This window comes from Fukomys damarensis, unplaced genomic scaffold (assembly GCF_012274545.1).
Source record: "Fukomys damarensis isolate Sample0158 unplaced genomic scaffold, DMR_v1.0_HiC HiC_scaffold_28, whole genome shotgun sequence".
Taxonomy (NCBI): Eukaryota; Metazoa; Chordata; class Mammalia; order Rodentia; family Bathyergidae; genus Fukomys; species Fukomys damarensis.
In genome coordinates this window covers 35,055,552-35,081,827 of record NW_022900940.1, presented here as the reverse complement: position 1 = coordinate 35,081,827, position 26,276 = coordinate 35,055,552, and the positions used below count along the sequence as shown (strand labels likewise).

At 32.8% G+C, this 26,276-nt stretch overlaps 1 protein-coding gene across 17 annotated transcripts in view; it reads right to left on the bottom strand.

The window, feature by feature from the left end:
* The window catches only part of Tbc1d5 (TBC1 domain family member 5), a 552,135-nt gene that overhangs the window by 235,805 nt on the left and 290,054 nt on the right, over positions 1 to 26,276 (bottom strand). For all 17 annotated transcript variants that reach the window (XR_004514672.1, XM_033757108.1, XM_033757102.1 and 14 more), the window contains one exon: positions 19,512 to 19,581. Coding sequence is in view for 16 of the 17 variants with exons in the window: in XM_033757108.1 (XP_033612999.1) it covers positions 19,512 to 19,581 (70 nt within the window). In the remaining variant the exon portion in view is untranslated. The remainder of the gene's footprint in view (positions 1 to 19,511; positions 19,582 to 26,276) is intronic.

The window sequence follows — 26,276 nt, the reverse complement described above, 5'->3', positions numbered from 1 at the left end:
GTAATTTTTTTCAGCGAGCTCATTATGGGTGCAGAGGAATACTATTATTTGTGTGTGTGATTTTGTACCCTGCTACATTAAAAATCTGATTATTAACTGTAGGAGTCTTTTGGTGGGATTTAAGTCTATGTAGAGGATCATGTCATCTGCAAATAATAATTTGACTTCTTCTTTTCCTACACATAGCTCCTTTATTTTTTTCCCCTTGTCTCTTTGCTCTGGCTAATGTTTCCAGGCAGGGTCATATTGAACAGGAATGCTGTTAGGTGACATCCTGGTCTGGTTCTTGATTTTAAAGGGAAAGCTGTTAGTTTTTCCTCATTTAATATGATTTTGGTGGTGATTTAAAGAGAACTGGCCTGTAGTTCTTTTTCAATTAGGCCCTTGTCTGGTTTTGGAATCAGGGTAATGCTAGCCTCCAGGAATGACTTGGGAGTACTCCTTCCCTTATAATTTCATTAAAAGAATACTGGCATTAGATATTTGCCTGAAGGTTCTGTAGAATTAGGGGGAAATCCATAGTTTCAACTAAATTGCCTACTACTGGAATATTATGATTTTTTATATATTCTTGGTTCAGTTTTGATAAACCATATTTATCTAGGATTCTATCCATTTTATCTCTCACTTTATATCCCACTAGAGTATAGGTTTTCAAAGTATGTTAATACAAATACTGGCAGGGACCATTGTGATTTCACCTTTTAACTTTCTAATTTCAAATTGCAATTCGTTGTTGTTTTGTTTTGTTTTAAGTATGATGGGCTAAGGGTATTTTGTCTTCTCTCTTTCAAAGAATTGGATTTGGGATGCGTTAATTTTTTTGTATTGTTTCTTCATTATTGTTACTTAGTTCTCATTGCTGAGACAAAATACTTGAGAACATTAAAGAAAGAAAGGTTTACAGTAGCTTAGTTTATAGAGGTTTCAGTTCATAAACGGCTGGATCCAAGGAAGGGCAGCATGGCAGAGGGGAACCACAGCGAAGAAATAGTTCACAGCAGGCAGAAGGCAGTAAGAAGCAAAGTAGTAAAGCAGCAGCAGTAGTTGCCTTGCTTCTCCCTTTTATACCTTTGGGAGTACCTGCCCTTTGGGTGCTGCCACCCATGTCCAGCTAGGCCTTATCATTACCCACACCCAGAACTATGCCAACACAATCAGAGGACTAATTTAGTAATCACACACCCTTAATACCAGCATCATACCCTAGATCCAGCCATCTCTGAAAAGCCCTTCCAATGAGTAAATGAGATGTGGAGGGGACACCTAGATACAAGCCATAACACTTCTCCATTTCATAAATTTCTCCTCTGGTATTTAAAATTTCCTTTCTACACTAGCTTTGGATTTGGATTCTTCTAGATTTTATAGGATGTCAAAGTGCATTATTAGGTTATTTAGGTTCACTGGGTTTTTCTAATGTGGGAATTCACAGCTATAACTTGGGAAAGCTTTCACAGGGTCCCATGGGTTTTGGTATTTCTACTAGCATTATCCTTTCATTCTGGGAATTTATTAATTTCCTCTGTGGCCCACTGATTATTCAATAGTGTACTGTCTAATTTCCATGGGTTTCCATAATTTCTGAAGTTTCTTTTGCCAATGGATTCTAATTTTACTGCTTTATGATTTGATAGTATGCATGGGATAATTTTAATTTTTTGTATTTACTTATGCATGATTTATTAGCTAGTATGTAGACTATCTTGAAGAAATTTCCATGTGCTGCTCTGAAAAATGTGAATTCTGTTGTTGGGTGAAATAACAGAGACATTTTAAAAAATTGTAAAGAGAGTGGATGGATGTGTAAAGGAACAATATGATTACTGTAAAGTAATATGGTAATATAGTGGAGGCAGGAATGGTTTTATACTTTAAAAAATTAACTGTTGTTGATGTCCTAAGAATTGAGCTCTGATGCCTGGGTGTAGTGGCCCATGCCTGTACTCCCAGCATTCAGGAGGGTGGAGCAGGAAGACTGCTGGGGAGTTCAGGGTAGCCTGGGCTATATAGTGAGTTCAAGGCTAGCCTAAACTACTTAGCAAGACTCGATTCTACCTTTTGAAAAAAAGGAAGGGGGCTCTGAAAGCTAAAGAGTCTTCAGAGGGAAAGAGTTGAACTGTCTCATGTTTCTTGTGAGCTGGACTAAAATCAAGGTTTTTTTAAAAATCACAAATATGAATAGTAGATCTCTTTCTGAACTTGGAGGATGACATGGGAAAAGAGTAAGAAATAGTGAGAAGTCAGTGACAGAATATATATAGCCTGAATGGCAAAAATCTGATAATGATGATGATGATGATGATGATGATGATGATGATGATGATGACAGTAAATGTTAAAAAGTCCACTTATGACATTGTAGGCAAGTCACTTCTAACCTTACAACAATGCTCTTAAGGGTATTTTTAACTCCTGGTTATGAATGAAGAAACTAAGGTCTGGTAAATTAGTTCGGAGAAAAAAGGAATGATAATTAGGAAAAGCATTTTTCTAGAATAATATAGAAGGCAAGTAACATCAAAGAAAAAATGAACTCAGGTAATAAGGCAGGACAGAAATATGTCCCTGCTTTCTGAGATTTTTGGTTTTTGAATATCAAATCAAAACATACACAAATAGGCTGGGCATGGTGGAGCACGCCTGTAATCCCAGCACTGGGAGGCTGAGGCAGGAGGATCACTGAGTTAAGAGACCAGCGTGGGTTACACAGTGAGTTTCAGATCAATCTCAACTACATAGTGGGACCCTGTCTCAAAACAAAACAAAAACAATTTTCTAAATGTCAGTAATCTTATTAGAATCTTATGCATTGTTGCAGAATATTCACACCAGGGAAACTATTTGGTATTTACACATGTGTGACTTATTTATTTCACTTAGGAGAATATATTCAATATGTACAAACACAGATTAAGTTTCGAACAATTAGACTGAGAAGCTATGTTAACAACTGCTTCCGTAAGCAGTTAAGAACAATGTAGTATATTTAGTGTATAAAAGCCTTGAAACTGGGCTGGGGATTTAGCTCAGTGGTGCCGCTGCCAGACTCTTAAGCACAAGGTACCCCAGTACAAAACAAAACAAAAAACCTTGAAACTGATCAGTGACTTGGGGCTTTTAAGACTCCCATTTAACAGCCCTTGTGCCATCTAGTGGTAACTGCTCTACCTTGCAGGCACTGGGTCCCTGCAAACAAACAGTATCTAAACAGGGAGATACAAGGGTAGGTCAATTACGTTTCTTATGCAAATGTTAACAGGTAATACTGACTGCCTTGCATGAACTCTGTTGAGAAGAATTTTAAGCCTACTACCCTTATGTCCATCAGAATAAGATACTGTGACTGATTAAAAATGGTCATGAGTGCAGCAATCATACCTCAAAAAACAAAATCAACTTTTGCAACAGCAATCGGTATCTGCCTTTCCAGTAAGATCTGCTTAGAAAATTTAGCCTCCTGCAATGGTTTGTTTGTTTAACATGGAAATCAATTTAAATATGCAGTAAATAATTACAACTGATGATTACAGAGGAATCTATTTCCAATTATATATTTTATTGTAGTATTTTCCAATTATATACACATAATTTATAAAAAAGTATATCTAACTATTTATTAGTACAAATTTACAGTACATAATAATGACAATCCTCATGGGGATTTGGTACAGACACATGACATCTTACTTTTTCTTTTCATTTCCTTCCCTTTGGTACTTCTCAATTTAATTGTTTTGTAATTTAAACAATGCATAAATTCCACACTAATTTATGACTAGAACAATTTTGAATCATTGTCCCAAATGGTGATGTACTATATAGCGTGTGTATTGGAGGGGTTAGTACTAGGGATTGAATGTAGGCCTTTGCAAAGAGGTACAACCCCAGCCTTTTAAATTTTTATTTCTTTATTTATTTAGGACATGTTCTTACTACATTGTCTAGGCAGGACTTGAACTTGAAATTCTACTTCTGCCTCCCAGAGTACTGTGATTACTGGCTTGTGCCACTAGAACTACACTATACTGTATACATTATATGACTGTTTCTACCCCATTTTCAGGCATTATTTGGACAGGGAACAATGTCTCTACAGTAGTAATTTAAGAAGCCCAAACAACTTCAATAATGGAAAAAAAAAAGAGTTCAGAGATTACATATAATATAGTCTAGTAGTGAAGATCTATAATCCTTGTCAAGGAGAGATACTTTGGCTTCTACTGACATTAAAATTTCTGAGTGGATGGGGAAATACAAGTCATAAAAAGTGAGGAAAAAAAGAGGGAGGAGACATGGTTCTGGATCCTGGGAGGTGGGGTGAGAGGGCATTGTGGCAGATGGAGTTGTCAGAGAAAGCTACATAGTTTACAAGGTCTACCAGCCAATACTGTTCACCTAACTGTGATCAGACGAGAGAGGTAACAGAAGAAAAAGCCAGGGCAGGATGAAAACTCCCTTAAAGGAAGATTAGTCGAGGAAACACAATGTAAAAATGCTGAACTTGATACAAAAAGTTTAATACTATTTTGTAATCTTACAGTTGATTCTAATATTGGAAAAACTTCTGTATAATTATGATCACATTTATGTTATCAAATGCAAATGGAAAATTAAAAAAATTTTAAATCTGTTTCTAATTTGTACAGAAATATATTAGTGAAAGATTTCTATCAGTGAAAGGACTATATTATAATTTCAATATTTTTACATAATATCATTTAAAAAATACTATTCAAATAGAATAAGGAACATCTAACTTAAAATCAATGGAAATATGAGAAGGGTAAATTAGGTATGTCAGCATCAGACTGTGAAGTGTGGCTCCAGATATGGGTAAGCTACAACATTAGGACTGCAGGTGCCACGATCAGCCAGATAAACACTGATGTTATCTATAATTACCTCATTTTTAGCTTAAATCATAGGTAATGAGGGAACTCAGAGTCTCTAAAAGGCAATTAGAAACTGTACTGGCTTTTTTCCTTCTGCAACAAATTTTTTGAAACTTACTTTTAAACCTTTTCCCCCTCTATAATGAAACATCACAGTGTATCACATATACACATATAAAAACAGAATGCACAATTACCCATAATCTTAAAATGAATTCCTTTATAGACGATCTAGGTAAAATATGTTCTTATATGCCCAAGGATCTACTGAAACAAAGCCAAAGAATAGTTCACTTCATGGAAGTTTCCTAAAATTTATTGAACATGATGTTTTGATTTAGATTTGAATTGATCAATACAGAAATCTTCAGCCTCCAACTTAATAATATCCACATGAACACAAAGAAAAGACTTAAAAACAGGTCAAGATCATTATGTGTAACACACTTAAAAATATAATATTTTCTTGAAAAATACAGCGTTTAGGAGCCTTTAAGTTGAGGGCCATATTAAAACAGGGAAACTCAAATAATCATATTTTTAGAAGGGAAATGAGAAAAGTTAAATCATAAGCTTTTTAATTTAGTAAAAATTTTAATTTCATAAAAATAAACATAAAATAAAAATCACTATATTATTTACTTAGAGAAGCAATATTAGAAATGAGGTGAGAAAGGGATCCTATATCAGACAATCTCTGTGAAGTTGTTTGGAGTGAATAATTTTAAACCCCAATTTTTTTAAACATAATTCATAAGGGGAAATCTTCTTTGAGACTTCTCCCTGTAGACTTCCCTCATCATTTTCCCACGCTAATTCTACTTTTACCTTGACATTTATGATAAATGGTATGGACTTGACCCCAAAATTTTAAAACAAGTTAAAGAATTTGCCACACAGTCTGTAATATAAGCAATACTATAATGGAAATGCCTAAAGAATTGAGAATAGATTATTTTCCAGGATTCTAGAAATAGCTATTCATTTAGTAAAATCTGATATCCTAATTAATAGGCATCATAACTCTTAAAGTTTGTTTTGTAAGAGTCGGGTGATTTATAAGGTATTACATAAATAGAAATACATGTATATTTGAAATAAGTACTTTCTCTGAAAAGATTAACATGGATTATATTTTAACCGAATTTATCATTCACTTGACAAGACTGGCACTGTCCAATGGAACTCACTGAAGTGATGCATATTTGTCTGATATGTAACGACTAAACAGTAGATACATATGGCTAGGGCAGTTGAACAACCATATATTTTATTTTAATTAATTTAAATATAAATTTAAACAGTCTCATGTGGCTAATAGTTCCTCTATTGGACTGCATGATATAAAATGCTTTAAGGATGTCATTCCTACATACATTTTATTTTAAAATAACCATAGAGGTATCAGGAAGTTTCAAGATAAATATATACATGATATATATTTATATATAGTATACTTTGAAAAGGAAAACAAACTTTAAATATTAAATAATACATGCAGTGAAATAAATGAATGTAATATCATAAGAGATTGTAACAGTGTATAATTAAATATACACTGCTAAAATAACTGTAGGGTATCAATGTAATACTTTATTTTTCTTTCTCCTATCACACTACCTCTTCCTGTGAGTTTGTCACTACCACTACCTCTTTCTCCTACTTCCCTCTTCTTACATATACACGTGAGTTGGGAAAGCAAACCTTTATGAATAACAATGTCATTTTTATTAATTCACCAAAAATAGCCCACTCTAGAAAGAACTAGACTAAGATTTGGATTGTGACCCTAATATTACAATACACATATATAGGCTGGCTAAAAAAATTAAGAAAAGATCATTAAAAATGAAAATATTATTTTTGCAGGCTTTAAAGTCAATGGTGTACTTCATTTGGGTCAGTGTTACCTTGGAAGAGAATTTCTTATGGACCTTTGTAAGGAAATCCTTACCCTAAAGCCTACTAGAAAAACTCACTCAATTATAGTCTGAGTATGTCTTATCTGCTGCAATGATTGGTACCAGAAAGATTCAGATTTTGGATTCTGGAATATTTGTATAGATTTTGCAGATTAATCCTCAATCTGAAGAGCCCAAAATTGAAATACTACAAAATCTAAAACTTTTTTTGTACGATTAGTGCTCAAAAAGGTTTCAGATTCTGGAGCATTTTAGGCATTGGACTTTCAGAATAGGGCTTACTAACCAGTATACTTAGAAAGAAAAAAACCTCACGGGCATGGGGGTGTAGCTTAGTTACAAGGCTCTCAGATCAATTCCCTGCTATGCTAGGGAGAGAGGGGGAAGAAAAAGGGGAAAGGAAAAACCTGTAGTTTTCAAAATCGGGTATGAAAATAATAATACTTCATGAACTGGCATGATGAATTATGCTATATACATGATTATTTTGTTCTTTTGCTCAGTATAAAATGTTGAGAGTACCCAAACATTCATAAAACATAGAAGTTATTCTGTCAACATGTTCTATACATGGAAAATGCAAGGCTATTTGCTATTTGCCTCTACATTAATAAGCTGCTTTATTTTATAGTTCTCCATTCTAATTTTTAGGGGCATTGCTCCCATTCCTTGAACCTAAGTACACCACACTGAGCTACATCCCTAGTCTTTTTATTTTTGAATTCGAGACAAGGTCTTGCTAAGTTGTTAAATTTCCCAGGCTCAAATTTGCAGTCCTTCTGACTCAGCCTCCTACAGTGCTAGGATTATAGGTTTGCACCATTATACTTACCTCTTTCATTTTTATATTTGCAGGCTATCAACTACCAATTCATTGAAAATTGCATAGTCATGCCCCCTTATCTGCAATTGTGCTTTCTGTGGTTTCAGTTACCCAGTCCACTGGCAATCTAAAAATGTTAAATGGAAAAGTCCCAAATGAAACAATTCCCAAGTTTTAAATTGTGTGTCACTGTGACTACAGTGATAAAATATCACAATACCCTATCTATGCTGTCCAATACATGCAGCACCCTTCTGTTGAGCACATCTACAATGAACCTGTCACATGCCTCTTAGTTACTTAGTATCCCTCCTGGTTATCAGATCAACTGTCTTGGTATGCAATGCTTGTGTTCAAATAACCCTTGTTTTACTTAATAATGACGCGAAATATTACAGTTAGTAATGCTGGCAGTTTGGAAATGTCAAGAAGCTATGAAGTACTTCCTTTAAGTAAAAAGGTAAAATCTATCAGCTTAATAAGGGGAAAAAAATCACATGCTAAGGTTGATCTACGGGAAGCACAAATCATTCATCTGTGAATGTGTGAAGGAGGAAAATGAAATTCATGTTAGCTTTACTGCAGGTGCCTCAAACTGCAAAAGTTATTGCTACAATGCACGCGGTAAGTGTTTAGTTAAAATGGAAAAGGCATTCAAAGTACAGGGTTCAGCACTATCTGCAATTTCAGACATGAACTGGGGGATTTTAGAGAGTAGAGGGGGAAAGGGAGAATACTAATATACATTAGTTTTTAGACATCTCAAATCAGTAACCCTCTGTTATTTGCTTGGTTTGTCTTTAAAAGGATAAAGCCAACAAATTAAACTTAACACTTAACTTATTTCAATTTCATATATTATGATATTTTTCAGTTAAAGGGGAGGTGGCTGAGAAATAAGACTATGTGGAAGAAGATAAGAAAAGGTAGGGGTCTCCTGTGACTACACTCTAAGGAACAAACTTTTGGGCTATTGTAATATTTCCTTCTTATTTCCAAGTTTCTGATTCTATTCTAGTTCACTGAAGCTATTGGCATTGGACCTCTAAGTAATTAATATACATCCAAAGGAAAGGAAGGAGCCTTTTTTAAATGTCCTTTTAGTAGCCTCGTGTGCTCAAGGCAGGGCTCTTGAAAAGTAATTAGATTATGGGGCAGTATACCTGACTTGCTGTTTGGAGGCAAGATCTGGCCTGTGGATGTGGCCTGGAAGGGTCCACAGTATCTACACCTCCAGGGTTCTCGACTCTCTCTGTTTACTGGATGCCATGAAGCAAGCCATTTTCTTCTTCCTGAGCCCTTACACCATGTGGCTGACCACTCAAAGACTGAAACTTCTAAGATGTGAGCCAAAATAAACCTTTTCTCCTTTAAATGTGGGTGCCAGGTAATGAGTCCCATGGACAAGAAACTAAGACAGGGAGAGACACTAAACCACTTGTTCTACCATGAAGGAATAAAAAATGTAGAGAGCCAATGTGAATCCCTGTTTTATCAGGCTACACAATCAGTGCGAGTATTATTTTTATTACTAAATTAAAACAGTTGCCCAAAACACAGTGGAAGACTAACCATTTTCTCATAATTTCTTTGCCCAAATTAAATTATGTTTATAAAATGTGCAGTGTTAAACCCAAGTATTCTCCACTGTTAAGATTCTGTATTATTTAAAAGTTCACCTAATTCAGTAGAACCCAAATGTGGTCTTTATAAAAAGGTCTGTTTGTATTTTGTATTTGCTATTCTGTTATCCACAGACACTTTACATCTCCCCAAATGGATGCCACAAAACATTAATTATATGACCACAGATTGCTTTAAATGAACCATAGAGCTGTTCCAATTAAGTTGTTATATAAAATATTACTGTAAAACTAAAAATTAGCACCAAAAGAAAATTTCTATTTTTCTACAGAGCCTCTTATAATAGTATGGCTATAAATGGCATGTAGGGAATTAGGGCAGGGAAATAGCTTTCCTTTCCTAAGGTCCATCAGCACCCAAGTGGCACAGAAGAAATAGGGATGAGAAAAGGATTCAAATGCCAATCAGAACAATATGGTTTCATTTATTTATCCCAGTACCTCCCATTACATATATATATAGATTTTTTTTTTTTTGGTTTTTTTTTGTTTTTTTGAGATAGGTCTCACTATGTAGTTGAGACTGACCTGGAACTCACTATGTAGCCCCAGCTGGTCTCGAACTCACAGCAATCTTCCTGCCTCAGCCTCCCGAGTGCTGGGATTACAGGTGTGAGCCACCAAGCCTGGCTTCTTCCAAATTTCTTATATGGAAAGATGGTTCCTGTTCCACCTACACAGTATACAAGAGAGAGAGAATGAGACTGAATGTGGTCCTGTGCTAAGGTTAAGGGAAGGGCAGGCAAACAATAGTGGTGACCATGGAAACTGTAAACTTATTAGGGAGGACTGAAGAAAATCTAAACAAGAAGTCTGTCTAGTTCTAACATAGTAGAGCTCTGTGGTTCAAGAGAATTTAAGACTTAAAAATGCATTTAAAAAAATTGGAATCAGAGTTAAGAGTGTTCAATTACTCTAATTTGTTTCTAATTGGTCAAGGGACTTAAACATGTCATCTGAATTACTTTCCTACTCAAAGTAGACTGAAATACAGTGTGTGTGTGTGTGTGTGTGTGTGTGTGTGTGTATAGAGAGAGAGAGAGAGAGAGAGAAAGAGAGAGAGGGAGAGAGAGTGTGTGTATATCTATAATATATAGTATTATAGATATACTATTAAATATACTGGGGATTGAACTCAGGACCTTGCACTTGCCAGGCAGACAATGTGCCTCTGAGCTACATCCCTAGCCCTAAAATAAGCCTTTGAACCTCTTTTGAGAGAATGTCAACCAGACCAAATTACTTCTATACCTCAGAACACTGCATCTATAATCATGGAATTAAAATTACATCTACAAGTTCAGATAATACCAGGACATGTGTAATTTCAAATTTTCTTTTATTAGCAGTATATTTTTATTCCATAGTGGTTTACTGACTTTATTTGTATATCTAAATCATTTTTAACTGCATAACTATCAAATAGTTTCTAATAATTTTGTTCAATTCAAAAATTCACATTTTCAACTCTCAAACTTTTTGACCATAAATTCAAATATTTCAAATATCTATGCAATACTAAATTTTAACACTGTTACCACAGCATTCATGAAAATTACTACTGTCAAGTAGATACACCTAAATATCCAAGGGCGTAATTTTGTCACAAACTAAGTCCAACCAAACCTACCAATTCTAATGCAAAAGAAACCACAAGAATGCACTGCTAAAGAGCAGAAAATGAAGACTGATTTTTGTTCATATTGTTCACCTCCCAGACAATTCTTGTCCCTTTAAGGTGCCTAGCAACAAAACTTTCACCAACACCCTGCCCCTTTATTTTAGTCAGCACATTTAGCCTTCCCAGGGTTCTTGATAAATGCCTTCATTATTATATCAGCCATCATCTACACTACATACTTCCACATTTCTCTCCCCTTTTAGATCTTGAGTGTCCCAAAAATAGGGTCAATATTTGATTTCTCTTTAGGCCTTGGAGATTTGTTTATGCTGAATGTACAGTAAAAATATGAAGAATGATTGAAAATGCGCTTTCTTCAAACACACACACAGACACGCGCGCGCGTGCACAGAAGAGAACTAGACTGAATGTGCTCCTGTGTTAAGGTTGAAGGAGGGGCAGGCAAACAACAGCGTTGACCTGGAAGGTGGTAAATTTATTATTGAGAACTGAACAAAATCTAAAGAAGCCTGTGTTTAGTTTTTTTTTTTTTTTTGATCAAACTCAGGATGTTGCACTCATGAGGCAGGTGCAGTGCCACCAAGGTAAATCCCCAGCCCTATATGTCTAGTTTTAATATAGTAGAGCTCTGTGGTTCAAGAAAACTTTACTACCAAAAAGCAAATTTTAAACAAAAAACTGAAATCAGGGCTCTGTGTGTGTATGTATGAAAAATGTTTAAAAAGGATTTATGAAAACTCTGGATTAAAAATTAAAAGAAAAAACAGGATTACTAGCCACTGCCACTTTTCCTTCAAAGGCAAAGAACTACAATATGAAACAAGAAACAACTATTTTATTAAAAATTAAAAGAGCTGGGGAATTAGATCAGTGGCTCCATGGCCTGCTTCACAAGAGCAAAGTCCCGAGTTTGGCCACAGGTACCCCCCAAAAACAATTAATTAAAAAAATAAAAGAAAAGAAAAAACAGGATTCCTAGCTACTGCCACTTTTCCCTCAAAGACAAAGAATTCTGATATGAAAAAAGAAACAACTATTAAATATTAACTTCTACAAAATATTCTGTGAAAGTTTTTCCCTTAAACCATATTTTGATTCTTAGAAATTGCTCATGAAGTAAAAGTCAGAAACTACAATGGACCTTTGACTTACACACTCAATATATTCCAGAGAAAGGGTTGGGTATTAGTTGATACAGCTGAGATCTGGATGTTTACCTTGGTACACCTTATATATATAACAAGAGGTAGATGAATCTTCCATTAACCTAATTGACCCAAGTTGTCTGTATGTCAGTATGGTCATAACTTGAGGGTTTACTATATTACTAGTATTAATTATGTAACTATATAAAGCAGACCAATGCAAAAATTTGTAAAAATTTTAAAAACTTTACGTTTCCACTGTTGAATTCTAACTTTATACCTTTTTCCATTTTATATCTCTAGTAAGACAATTCAATACTACTTACCAAATATTTAATTGATTTTATACATTTTACCATCATAACTAAATAGTGTAGCATGGATATATATATTACAGTGACCCAGAGATGATAGCAAACATTTCACCTGAGAACGCTAGGGAAAACACAGATATGTCCAAAAGAAAAGACTTTCAATGCTGACTGACTCAGGGTAGCTTTTCCTCATTTTCAAATGAATGCCCATCTTTTCAAAGATAAACACTTATAGAACCTTGGATGATGCAGCTTAGAACTATGTAAGTAAACAAACACGAAAACTTCCTCCCCTAAATCCCGGCTATAGATAATAAAAAGGCACTGAAGGGGTTTCTGAAGGAAAGGAACTCAAACTGTGAAAATGTACGTTAAAACAAGTATGGGCTGTCAATTTAAGTCTGCAAATGTATTAATTTTTTAAAATGGAAAATAAGATATTTTCAGTACCTAAATGGATTGATAATTAGTTGAGAGATTATAAATTATAGAAGGCGGGGATTTAGCTCAGTGGTGCCACCTGCCTCACAACTGTAAGGTCCCAAGTTCAATCCCTGGTACGAAAAAAAAGGGCGGGGGTAGAGGCACAGATATTGACCAGTTCCACTACCATAAAAATAATAATATCATTTCAAGAAGATTAATCATTCAAATGTCATTTCCCCCCGCTTCTCAGGTGGCTTTACCATGGAGATAAGAACAAAAGGTAATAGTCTACTTTTGCTTTCTGGAAAAAGAAAAGGTTACACATTTTGTATTCTGTGAAATTAATGTTTAAATGTTGTAGTGGTTCTTGAACAAACATGGAAACACAAAAACAGCAAACATGATAATGAGATTGTGAGCTTAAATGTAAAAACCAAACAATATAAAAATTGTTCTTATACAAACTTTAGGTAATTATACATAAAGCTTATTCTTGAAATACTCATTTGTTACCACTTTAGAACTGTAAAAATTTTTCAAACTTTTCTGAGACAAAGATCAACTTTTTAAGTGAAAGAGTTGATTAAAACATAAAGGACATTAGAGATGGAAATGAATGGTGAAGTTAACTATTTGTTACCTACTTTGTGTTAGATGATTAGGCCAGCTGGTTCATATACAGGTATGTTCACTACAATTCTATGATACAGCTGCTATTAAGAAGTAGTTTTATAAAGGAAGTAATTGGGAACCAGAAATGTTATTTTTCTGAAGTTCATACACTGGCAGAATGTAAGATGCAAATTTTGGTCTGTCTTATTGATATCTGTTTTTTTCTAAATTGACTCCTTAAATTAAGAATTTATAGTTTGTGTCATAATTTTATAAATTCACAACAAACTATAGGCAAATAACAAACAAAGTCAGAAAAGCAACGTTCTAGGAATCAGGAAAGAAAAGGCACTCCCCATCCTTATCGCCTACTTGCTAAATAAACTACAAAGCTACATAAATGTAATTAAAATGACAAGGCTTTAGAAAGTTGACTAGAGGAGCAAGGAGAGGGATGGCAAATCTAGGTTGATCTAATAAATTTATATTCTTAAAAACAGTAAGATTAATAAAATTATATCATTCTTGGCCAAGGATTTAGCTCAGCAGCACAGAGCCTGTCTGGCAAGCCTGAGGTCCCGAGTTCAATCCCTGGTACCCCTGCTAAATTATATAATTCTAAGGGTTGAATAGAACTCAGATTTCTGAAATTTATTTTATTTATTCATTTTCTGGGTAGCAGGGCTGGAACTCAGGCCCTTGCACTTGCGAGACAGGCAGCAGAACCATTGAGTCAAATCCCCAGCCCTGATTTCTGAATTTTAGGATCATGGTTGGGCAAAGTAGGCTTCTGCATACTCTTCTACTATTTTGAACACTGTTTCATTGTTATTTCAGTAAGATTCATAACCTTTAATTACAATGTATATTAAAATAAAGATGCCCAAGTCATTCATTACATGTAAATAAGATAGACAAAAATCTTTGTAATTAAACTTTCAGCTTAATTTTTAAAATTTTAAAATCAGTGGGGCTGGGGATTTAGCTCAGTGGCGTCAAGCCTTCAAGCCTGCCTTGCAAGTGCAGGGTCTTGAGTTTGATCCCAGGTACCAATAAATGAATGAATGAATGAACGAATGAATGTATTCAGTGATTCAAATGGGTTATTTTTTTATGTTCAGCTAAAGATTTACTTTTACATGCAAAAGGCTAATTACTGGTAAATGTATTTACCAACTTAAATAGCCTTTGACTGGTGAACTATAAAACACCACTGTAGAGATAAGGAAGAACTTTAGAAGCTCTAATCTCTCAAGCAATTAGAAATTGTGACAAGTACTTTTTTCTGTCTTTCCTAAAAGTGGTAAAATAAATTATTATAAAAAGAAAAAGCTCCCTTTTCCTCAATAAAGTTTTTCTTAAATATATAGTATTTTTTTCAGAGGAAATAAGTATAAATTAAAAAATATATGCTTTACAAATATTCAAATACTTACATATTTTCAGTCTTAGATCACCTCACTATCCCAGTTATAGGATTTATTAACAAAACAGACATACAGAAGTATATTGCAATCTTTGTTTGTTTGTTTGTATGTATGTATGTATATATATATATATGTATGTATGTATGTATATATATATATATATATATACATATATATATATATATGTATATATATATATTTACATTTAACACCAAGGTTCCTAAATTATTAGAATCTTTAGGGGTAATGATATGTAACCAAATAACCATTTGTTTTTATTAAATTTAAGAGTCTCTTGAAATCAACATTGCATTTGAAAATTATCTAATTTTCAAAATCCAGAAGACAGTATATTTTTCCTAATAGTGCGTCTTGGAAAAATATACTCATAAATGATACCATGTGAAATTATATTTAAAAATTAGAGTAAACTAGGTAATTTCCTAGCATATATCTAGACTCTAGATAAAAATAACGTATAAATTTATTTTAAAACAACCTAAAATGATTTGACTCTATCCTATGCTATATAATGCCAAAATGATGTATAAAAAATTAAGAAATATTTTGAGTTTCTAAGGGAATGCCAAATAACTGGTCTAAGTTTTCTCTAACTAAACTTACTAGTAAACCAAATTTGCCATGAAATTTTGGCTATATAACACAACCTGTGTCTTATCCATAAATGAGGCAAAAATAAAGTTATTTTCTATATTGGAAATTATATTATACTTTTAAAAAATCATTTTTAAAAAGCATTAGATTTCCTGTGAACTTTTGTAAAAGTTGAAATTTGATAAAAAAAGATACTCAAGCAAATTAACAGAAGGAAAGTTTTAAAACGTTCACCTTCAATTTATTTCATAGGTCACTGTTACACCATCTAATAAGATAATTAAAAACATGCAAGCAGCTGGTACTACAGCTAAACAGATTAATGTAATAGTCTGTAGTCATATTTGCTGGGAAGGGGTTTGCCTTTTTTGGTGAGAAGAAGGTCAGCTGCTCTTGGAAAGAGGAGGGAAGTGGTAGATAAGAATATTCTTTCTACCAAGTAGGCCCTTTGCTACAGTCAAGAAATTAAACTTCTACACAAATTGATAAGCAGGAAACTAAGTAAGAAAGAAAGCTCATCATTTGACAGAAAATATCAACACTGGCCTTGAAGAAGTACAAGATGTATTTGTAAAACCAATTTCTTCTCTACCTTATAAATACTCCATTTTAACACATCATCTGAAAATTGGTAGGTATACAAACTTTAACCAAAATTTCAAAAACAAGATCAGCTCAATAACTCAGGCATCAGAAGCTGTACTTTATCTACATCAATGAAGCAATCCATAGTAAAACCCCCAAGGCTGTTAAAAAATATATGTGCATGAGCATTAGGCACATGAAGTTATAGCTAAGAGTCAACTGATTTTAAATCTTAAAACTTACTTGCTAAAAGTTCTAGATATCTATCTCTGAATTTATTAGTAAAACATCTTTCCTTCAACTTTAGTAGGTATGTAAATTTGTTACACAAAAGGCAATATGGAATACTTTACTAGAGGCAAAGTTTCAAGACTCAAGCTGTTTTTAAGCTTTAAACTCCCTTTCTGCTAACAGATTATTTTCCTGTAAGACATTTTTTTCCCTCTTTCTTTTGACACCTCTACATTAGAGCACTACAAAAAATTTCTATAGTACCAAAAGGTTAATAATGGTGACAGTGATGATTACAACACTGGCTAGTACATAAATGCAAACACTATTTATTTATTAGTCATTATGTAATTTTACCCTATTAATCCCCTCCTGTCATTTGTATTTTATTATCCTCACTTCAAAGGCAGGGAAAAGGAAGCCTAAACTGGGCCCAAGTCTTCTACATATTTGGAATCAGAATTTCAACTGACATAGTATACTTAGATATTATATCTGAAAACACCCAGAGATCATGACTTCTAGAAACTTGACAATCTAATACAATAATAATGCAAAAACAGAAAAATGTAGATTTAGATGCCAATTCAAGACTGAATTAAAAAGCAAGACCAGTATATGCTACAAGGTACACATATTTAATGGTGAAAACTGAGGGAACAAAGTTATCAACTTACATAAGATGAGCATAGAATAATAACTTTGCATTTAGATTTTCAAAAGGCTTTATTCTACACACTTTACCTCGGTGTTCTAAAAAGTTGTGAAAAGAAGACAGTGTAGAGAGTACAGTGCCTATTTTACCTTTTATAGATGAGAGGATAGTAACAGTAGTATTCACCTTGGACTCAAGCAGACATACTTTATTATGCTGGTACAAGATTTAAGATCTGAATTGTTTAAGTAAAGACAGCTTAGGATTTCTGAAACAGTTTAAATAAAACAAAGGAAGACATGCTACACAAACCAATAAGATGTTCATTTTTCTGATAATCTATCTCGTTAGTTTAATAGAGAGCCACAATGACACAAAAATATTTTTCATTTTTGAAAGTAAAATTTTAGTGACAATTTTGTCATTTTAATGTGATTCTACAATACTTTATAGTTTTTCTTAATATGAAAATATACCCTAGAGCTGTTTCTATGAATTCTACATTTAACCCAAATGTCAAATTCACAAATAGCCTAATCAGAAAAGCTACTTACTGAGCTGAAAAATATTCATTTTACACCTTAAATACTACAATACTATTTAATAGCCGCACTGGCATGACAACTATTAAAAGCTCACTTTTACATATGGTAGTACCTGAGCTTTTTATCTTGCCTTTTAAATTACAGTAATAAATTAATATCCTAACATTACAACAGTGATAAACAGTGGTTAAAAATATTTTGTTAAAAAATAGCATTTACTGTGCAAAGGTACATTAAGAGTTCATTTTCTAAAAAAATTATTCAATAACACTTTTTGTTTTGGTACCCGGGATCGAACTCAGGATCTTATGCTTGCAAAGCAGGCGAAGGAACCACTAAACTAAATCCCAGTCCCTCAACAATCTTCACAAACTATTCAGGAAAGAATAAACTACAAGATCATGCTCTGTCTTCACATTTAAATACTTATAACATTATGTTGTATCTATTATTTATTATAATTAGCTAAAATGTATTTGTGAAATGTAATTTTCCAAAAACTGTATACATGTTTTCCTTTCAAATATATTTTTCCTTTTGTCTTTTTATATTTACATTTAACAAAGATATTACTATCATAGATTTAATGTATTGTATCATGTTAACATTTCTCAGTTACATGCCAAATCATGAATATTTATTTAACTTTTTTATATTTACTTGTTTTGCTTGCTTTTGTGATCAGCTGTGGTATGTTCAGATGCAGGATTCTACTTATTAGTAAGTATTTCAAATTTCAAACTTTGTATCATACTGTACTACTAGAAGAAAAATCTGAAGAGCTGCAACATTTATAAGGTAGCATGAATATGACGAAAATACAACCTTAGAAGAGCTGTACTGCTGTGAAAATAACCCTTGTAGAACACATTGGGGGAATATAAGCCTTCTATAGTATTAGTAATAATTAAAGGAGTCATTATTTATACAGATTCCAGCTAGTATAAAATAAATATGTCAAGTGTTTTGATTACCATCTCATTTCTCAAATTCAAAAGCAAATTTTTAAAACTTCATTTACTACATCCTTATAAATGCCTCCTGTATCCAAGGTCAATCTCTAAATGTTAAGCCTGCTAAGATCTGAACAAACAAATGACGCAGTTCCAGTTAAAGAAATAGAATATATACAAAAGAATATAAGTATAAATTCTGTATTTAATATAGAAAAGGAGGTAATTTAATTATCAAGTAAATTTCCAAGTATACAGGAGTTCTTGCATATATTTTACAGTGTTTATATATAGCATTAGAACTAATTGATCCTAAGGACAACACTATATTCTAACTAAAGTATTTCTTCAATCATCTGAATTGTCAGCTATAATTCTTAGATATATCAATGATGAATCTGCACTTTTTCCCCTAAATGATCAAGTTCTTACATCATTTTCATTTAGTATATGAATTTTCAGTTATTACTAGAAACGTTAATCTTTTTTCTTCCTGATTTATCTGTTATAAGGGACTAATTTGTAAACATTCACTTAAGCAAAATTTAAGTTACAGTATAAGGAGAATATCAACAAAATGTAAGATAAAATATATATTCTGTTAAGTAATATAACCTTTTAAGTTACTAATTGAGATATAACAGCTTTATGTGCTAAAGAGCCCAAAAAGTATATTAATAGATAACACTTAATTAAACCATGAATTAAAATTTTTCTCATAGTCACACCTCAGCAGTATACTCTATTTTAGCAGGAAATTTATATATCAGAAAGGCTTTTAGTACTGTAAGAAATGCTAGAAAAATTAAAAAATGGCTTATAATAGTTTGATAATATTATCCTATTATAGGATAACAATAAATATCTGTATTAAATCCATTTATTGAAGAATTTTGGATATTACATTTTCTATGAGTCATAAGTATATAACAACAAAATATAGTATTTTTTAAATGCCATATTTTTTAAAGCAGAGGTAGCAGCTCTATTATAAGCTTTATTATACAATTATGCACTGATAAAAGCTATGTGTCTTATACATTCTGTAAAATTATGTACCTGGGTACTCATCACCTACCTATACGAATTAAAAGTCCCTTCAGAGTCTAAGGTAGAACTTATTCTTCTTCCATTTTTATTTGAATCTCCTGGAAAAAAAATTGAAAGCACTGAAATAATGCAGATTGCAAAACGAGAATTTCAGTTGAAAAACTACTGTATGACAGCTCTATGGTGTATAATAATCAAAAAGCCATATATATTTCTTTACACCTTCCCAAATTATCTTTTGTACTGAGTCTTTTAGGCAAGAAATTGATTTAGAGGCCAAAATATAAAGTAAAAATATTGCTCCTGAATTGGGTTTAAATAATACCAGAGTAACTGCTAAGAGAAACAAATGAAGTATGATGCAGGCAATTTCTTCTTATGAATCACAGACAAAACTAAAACTTATAAACAATTTACTTATAAGTTAATGTTCATAAACAAATGCAATTTTGTTACTATTGTTGATAGGGACTAGCCACTCTGATCACTTGTATATATAAAAAATGTGTGTGGCAAAGAACAAATCCAAAAGGTTTTGGAACTCCCATTTTTTTACTACTAAGAAATTTCTTCAGAGAAAGTAAATCCGTACAGCAGACTTGGGAGGTGATGATTTATAATGCATTTTAAAGAACTTTAAATATACCTTTAAAGTTTTTTTTCCCCCAAATTTATGTTTTACCTAATGTCAAGCTCAGCAGTTTAAACCAGGGTGTCTTCTATAATAATATGTAGAGGACAAAAGCTATTTTCCCTCAACAAAATGGCATATTGGCATATTTGCAAAAAACAAATACAAAAATTTAGAATAAATTCATGCATATTAATTTAAATATTAGAGAACAAAAATTAATTTACTAAATTTTAATTTATTTATTTGGTACCAGGGATGGAACTCAAGACCTTGCACTTGCAAGGCAGGCAGCATAAACCACTGAGCTAAATCCCCGGCCTCAATACTTAAAGGGTTAGGGGCCAGGGATTTAGCTCAGTGGTTTTGCAGCTTCCCTTGCAAGCGTAAGGGCTGGAATTCGATCCCCAGTATCAAAAATAAAGTGCTAAAATACATATTCTTACTAACAAAATTTTAATACCTTAACTTTCAGAAGCACACTTTTATAAGACCATAGTACTGTATAATACCATTAAATATGGCATTTGTTCTTCAAAACAAATTAAAAAGACTAGAGAATCTAATTACATTTTGTACTCCTAATTCCTGCAAGATAAGTTTCAAACATCAGGTTATATTCATTTTTATAACATGTAAAGCTTAATAATTTAGTGATTTATCCAACTGTAATTTATACTTTTAATCTACTTTGAACAATCTAAGGTGCCACTGGAGAGAAGCACAGTGATCTTGGTTAAGTCAAATGGTAATATGAAGCTTTCTGTTTAAAAATAAATTATTTTAAATTATTGAGTATAGTGCTTAAGGCACTACACTTACATGATTAGCCTACATATTAAACAGTTACTGAAAGCTGAAATGTAATTTTAATGACAGCTACCTATATTTTTTAAACACTTTATAGCTTGTAGATTAGTCAAGAATAGTGTTCTCTTTGAGATCTCTGCACTTCTAACAAGGTGCTCAGAATTCTGAGAATCTGACTTAGTCCAGTACCTGAACTATTAATTCTACTCCTTTATCAAAATACAATACAGGTGTTTTATTTTAAACTTATAGGCTAAAATGATTTACTATCTTACAAAATGTGACAATTTATAGAAGAATCCACAAAACTTTAATGGTTATGATCAACTTAGCTAGATATATGTTGGTAATTCTTTGAAAACATGGATAAAACAGCACATACTTCATTTTCTTTTTAAAAATCAATAACATTATAATAAATGAAAAAGATGAAAGGAAAATTAGTCTCTATCTTGCTAAACGAAAATTTGCTGTAACACATGTTATTTAACAGCTTGCAGGCATTTCCTGTGAAATATTCCATAATCATCATAGGGTAAGTAGTATATTATACATTTAAAACGTGAGCCTTCTTTCTCTTTAAAACAAAAAATTATTTAAATATACGCAATTTCACCAATGGAATACTTATTCCTTTAAGCTGATATTTACCAGATCAAATAGAAAAATCCTTCAAATGAGAAATTTGTTTTTTGAAACAGGCAGCTTTTATCATAGAATATCACAAAGATTTTCTTAAGTTTTTAACTATTACCAAATGAAGATATCACATGAAATTTAACTTTCAAGGTGAAAAAGATGGTAATAATGAAAACAAAGCAGTTTTTCTCTCAAAAAACCATACCAAATAAGGAGTACAATTGACAACATTAGAGAAAAGATTTGAGGCTGCCACATGAGGAAAAGGTAATACAGTTTTGAAGCAGGAAAAACTGCTTTGTTCCTTCGATCGTCTAGTTGAAATTAATTATAGCTAGTGTTTATGAAAACATCTGTTCTTACAGTTATAAATTCTTAATTTTAGAATGGATGATTCCAGATTCTTATTTTGGAAGGAAACTATTGAAAGGTTTATAAAAGAGCAACAGAATCTGTAATTCTGCAAAACTGTAGATATGACATGCTATACAACCTGTAGAGGTACTCATTGTGTGAAGCATTTGTGAGGCTTAAAACTGATAACTAGGAGAAATCAAAGAAAAACAGAAACCCTCATCTTTCATTTAAGCTGCACTGTGACAAAAAAAAATCTGTAACATAAGAAAACACTGAGTTACAAACGAGTTACTCTACCATTGAATTTAATTTGAAGATTAAGTATAATGAAACAGGTATTAATTTTATCAGGAAATATAAAAGAGCATGTGATGACAATACAATAATGGGAATGTATGTGTAGTATTCCCCAAAAGTAACAACAGAGGGTGCAAGAGAGTTTAATATGATATTTTTAGTTGATATTCTGATTTCTGAACTAAGTTTCCTGTTAGCTATAACTGCAAGAATACGTAGTCTGTTTTTCAGTAATGCACACATACACACAAACTGCAGTCATGTTTGGCTAAGAATATTTATTGATTCTATCTGTATACTATTGATATCATGTTAAAGGAAGGTTTACAATAAATTCCTATAGTACTTTTTGTACACAAACATCTGTCTGCTTCATGAAGAGAAAACCAGAGATTTTAAGCTAGGTTAGGTTAAAAACAAATTAAAAATAATTTTTAAAAACCCCAGACAGATTAACGCTATAAATAAGCACGCCTACTCAAATGTACCTTTAATTTGTATTTGAAAGCACTGAGATCACATTCCACCTATGAATTCTGAAAAGTATTACATAATTTAAAAAAATGTTTTACCACTGAATTCTTAAGAGAACTAACTATAATCCACTATATATGATATTCAGCAGTAAACGATAGGGGGGGGGTGTCAAATGACTTGGTTCAAATTAAGATGAAAACAAACTATGGGTTTAGTAAGGACCTGAAAGCACTTCTTTCTTTTAAATGAACTACAATATACTACAGGAATGTTTTAATTAAATTCTGTATCTCATAAATAACATGATTTTAAAAACTGAATGAAGGGTGAGGGATGTAGCTCAGTGGTGCCACTGCCTGCCTTGCAAGCACAAGGTCCTGAGTTTGATCCCTGGTACCCAAAACAAAACAAAATAACAACAACAAAAACAAACAAAAAACTGAAGAAAGTATACCATATATGTTGGCACACAATCGTAATAAGGCAAAGCATAATACTTCAGGCAGCATCACCCATAAATACAGCAGCCACTAAGTATAATACATTTCAGGAATCTAACTATTCACCTCCCTATGAAATGGTAAGAACAGTGCACAAATAAACAGAGCAGCACTCTGAGAGGTGGAAGGTAACTAGGTTTTATCATACCAGCAGGCTCAGAGGAGTATGCCACTCCAAATTCTGAGCCCTGAACAGAGGCTGTGTAATTCCTGTTACATAGAAGCAGAATAAAGGCCATAATTTAAGCAGTGACAGGTATGGACCAAGGACTGGTGAAGAAACAGGCTCCCATAAAAGCAGGATGTAGCAAAACTTATCTATAGGAACAGAGTTGTCAGGGCAACAAACAGTAGCCACAGAGAGGGGGAAGACTAGAGTGGAAGGTGACACAGGATTAGTTATGGCCTTTAGGTTTTTATCTAATACTTAAGACTTAGGTTTTGTTTTTTATTTTTAGTACGAGGATTGAACTTGGGACCTGGCACTTGCGAAGCAAGCAGTGGCACCAGTGAGCTAAATCCCTGGCCCTAGGTTTTGTTGTTGTTTTTTAAAGTTTTGCCTTCTTCATCACTTAGGCTAATTATTTATGCTAAAAATCCAGGACTATCCCTAACTCTAAGAACCAGTGTTAAAGTCAATAAAAGGAATTCACAAATTTTATGATTTTCTATTTAATCACTGTATATTTATCTGTCCTTTAACTATTTTATGGCCATATATAGTTTCCTACTACTGTCAAGTAATTTTATGCAACGAAAACTCATATGTAAAAGAGAAATACAAAGGAACTATTTTAAGAAAATATTTTATTCCTCTGAAATCATTAATTTTCTTAACAAAAGAAAGCAAAATATCAGAAAACTAGCAGAGTATGTACTCCAATTACTCATTTTCCCACAGAAATGATGAGAAACAATAAAAAAATGTAGAAGCCAACTTTGTGAAATCTCTGGAAAACAATATAACTACCATAACATCAGTGTAAGCTCAGCCAAATGTAAGTGCCACAGCATGACACCCATCTGTGAACATAGGGAGAGGTTCTGGGTCTTGTTTCTTTGTATTTCTTGCTTTTTACAGCTGATGACATTCAAAGATACTCTATCTCTATCAAAATCCTAGCTGAATACAATCTAAGGAGTAAATACTTGCAAAAATTTGGGGAAATTTACTCAACAAGCGAACTACAATAATTTTCAACAATTAAAAAAAAACCAGCAAACCCCAGGGAAAGGGAAATATGATTTTGAGAGTTACCAAATTACAATATTCTAATATTCACTTTTCAACAACAACAGAATAGCATTCAAGAATGCTGTATCTCTGTCAAAACCCTAGCTGATTATAATCTAAGAAATAAAAGGTTCCACGATCACATATGACAAGGAAAAAACTTTGCAAAACTTTTGCAAAAACTTTTAGAAGTGTACTCAACAAGTGAACTACAATAGTCTTCAACAATTAAAAAATGAAATAGCAAACGCTAAGAAAAGGAAAAATAAGATTTTGAGAGCTATCAAATTACAATACTCAAAAATCCACTTTTCAACAACAAAAACAGTAACAACAAAACTCCATGCTACATGCAAAGAAACAGGAAGTATGGCTAGTACAAAGCACTAAACAAATTGACAGTAATCATTCCTATAAAAGTCTAGAAATTGAAGCTACAATGATTTGAAAATAGCTAAAGATGGTCAAAGAGCAAAAAGTGAACATGAACAATGAAAAGAAATAAGGAAAATAATATATGAACAAAATAAGAATATGAATAAAGAGAAAGAAATTAGAAATTCTTAAGCAGAAAATAAACAAGAAAATCACTAGGAAGGTTAAAAATGGTCAAATGCTGGCAGCAAAATATAGCCTTTTTAGAACCTGGAATGCAGACGCTTGGAAAACTTAGTGAAGAGAAAATGGAAGAGCTCTGCGAATCAAGAGAAGTGACAGGAAAACTAGACACCATGGAGAAACTGAAGGCAACAGGGAGGAAGAAGGTAGCAAGTTGGAAAGCCAATCCCAGCTGGTGGTGAAGAGGTCCTTCCTGTCTCTGCAAACATACAGCGAACTCAGAGGGTCAGTAGCTCTAGGAAGAAAACAACAGACTTGTTAGCAGACTTGGCCAGCAGGGCTAGACCCAAGAAAAAGCAAGGGTTATTTTTTTTTCTTTTTATTGAGTTTATTGGTACAATCTAGGTATACAATACACTTACATTCATCATTGGGATTCTCTACCTTTACATAATAGGTCTTGATTCTCATTTTTTCCCCTTGTCCCTGCCCTCCCTTCACCCCTCCTCCCCTCCCCATTGACAAACACTTTATTTCCATTTTTTCAGTTTCTCATATTTTTTTCCTCTCCCTTATTACCTTTCCCCCACCCTTCCCACTTTCCCTACACCTTTAGCCCTTTACTTCCTATTTCACATTATTAATTATCTCATTAGGATCCTGTGTACTATTATAGTTTTTCACACCAAAGAAACTATTCGGTATTTCAGTTAAGGAAATCTCTGTATGAATATTAAAAACAGGAAATCCTAAAATAAAACTAAAAAGGAAAGTAAAAGAGAAAAGGCAATGATGTAACATTAAAATAATCCTTAATTCTGGAGATGAAAATGGTCCCTGAACATATTTAAAATGCTTCTCGCTCTTATAGTCTTATCTTATTCTTTTTTTCATTATTTAGAGAATACTTTATTAGTTTCTGTAATCAAACCCACGTAGATATGACCTTACATATTTAGTACGATGTGTTACCCCTGTACACATGGAAAAAAAATAAAAAATAAAAATAAAAATAAATTAACATTTCTACACCAATATGGTTGTCCATTTCTTTACAATGCCAACTCAACACAGTAAATTGGGATGACTTTTTCCAAAGTTGGCAGCACTGTTAAAGTTTCCCAAAATTCAATATGTGTATGTATGTATGTGTATGTGTATATGTGTGTGTATATATATAAAAAGACTAATAATAGTATGCTATGCATTGATAGCAGCAACAGCTTTTCCAGGTTCTGCAGTCATCTGAACAAAATTATAGACATTCAGCACATTCCATTAAAAAAAAAA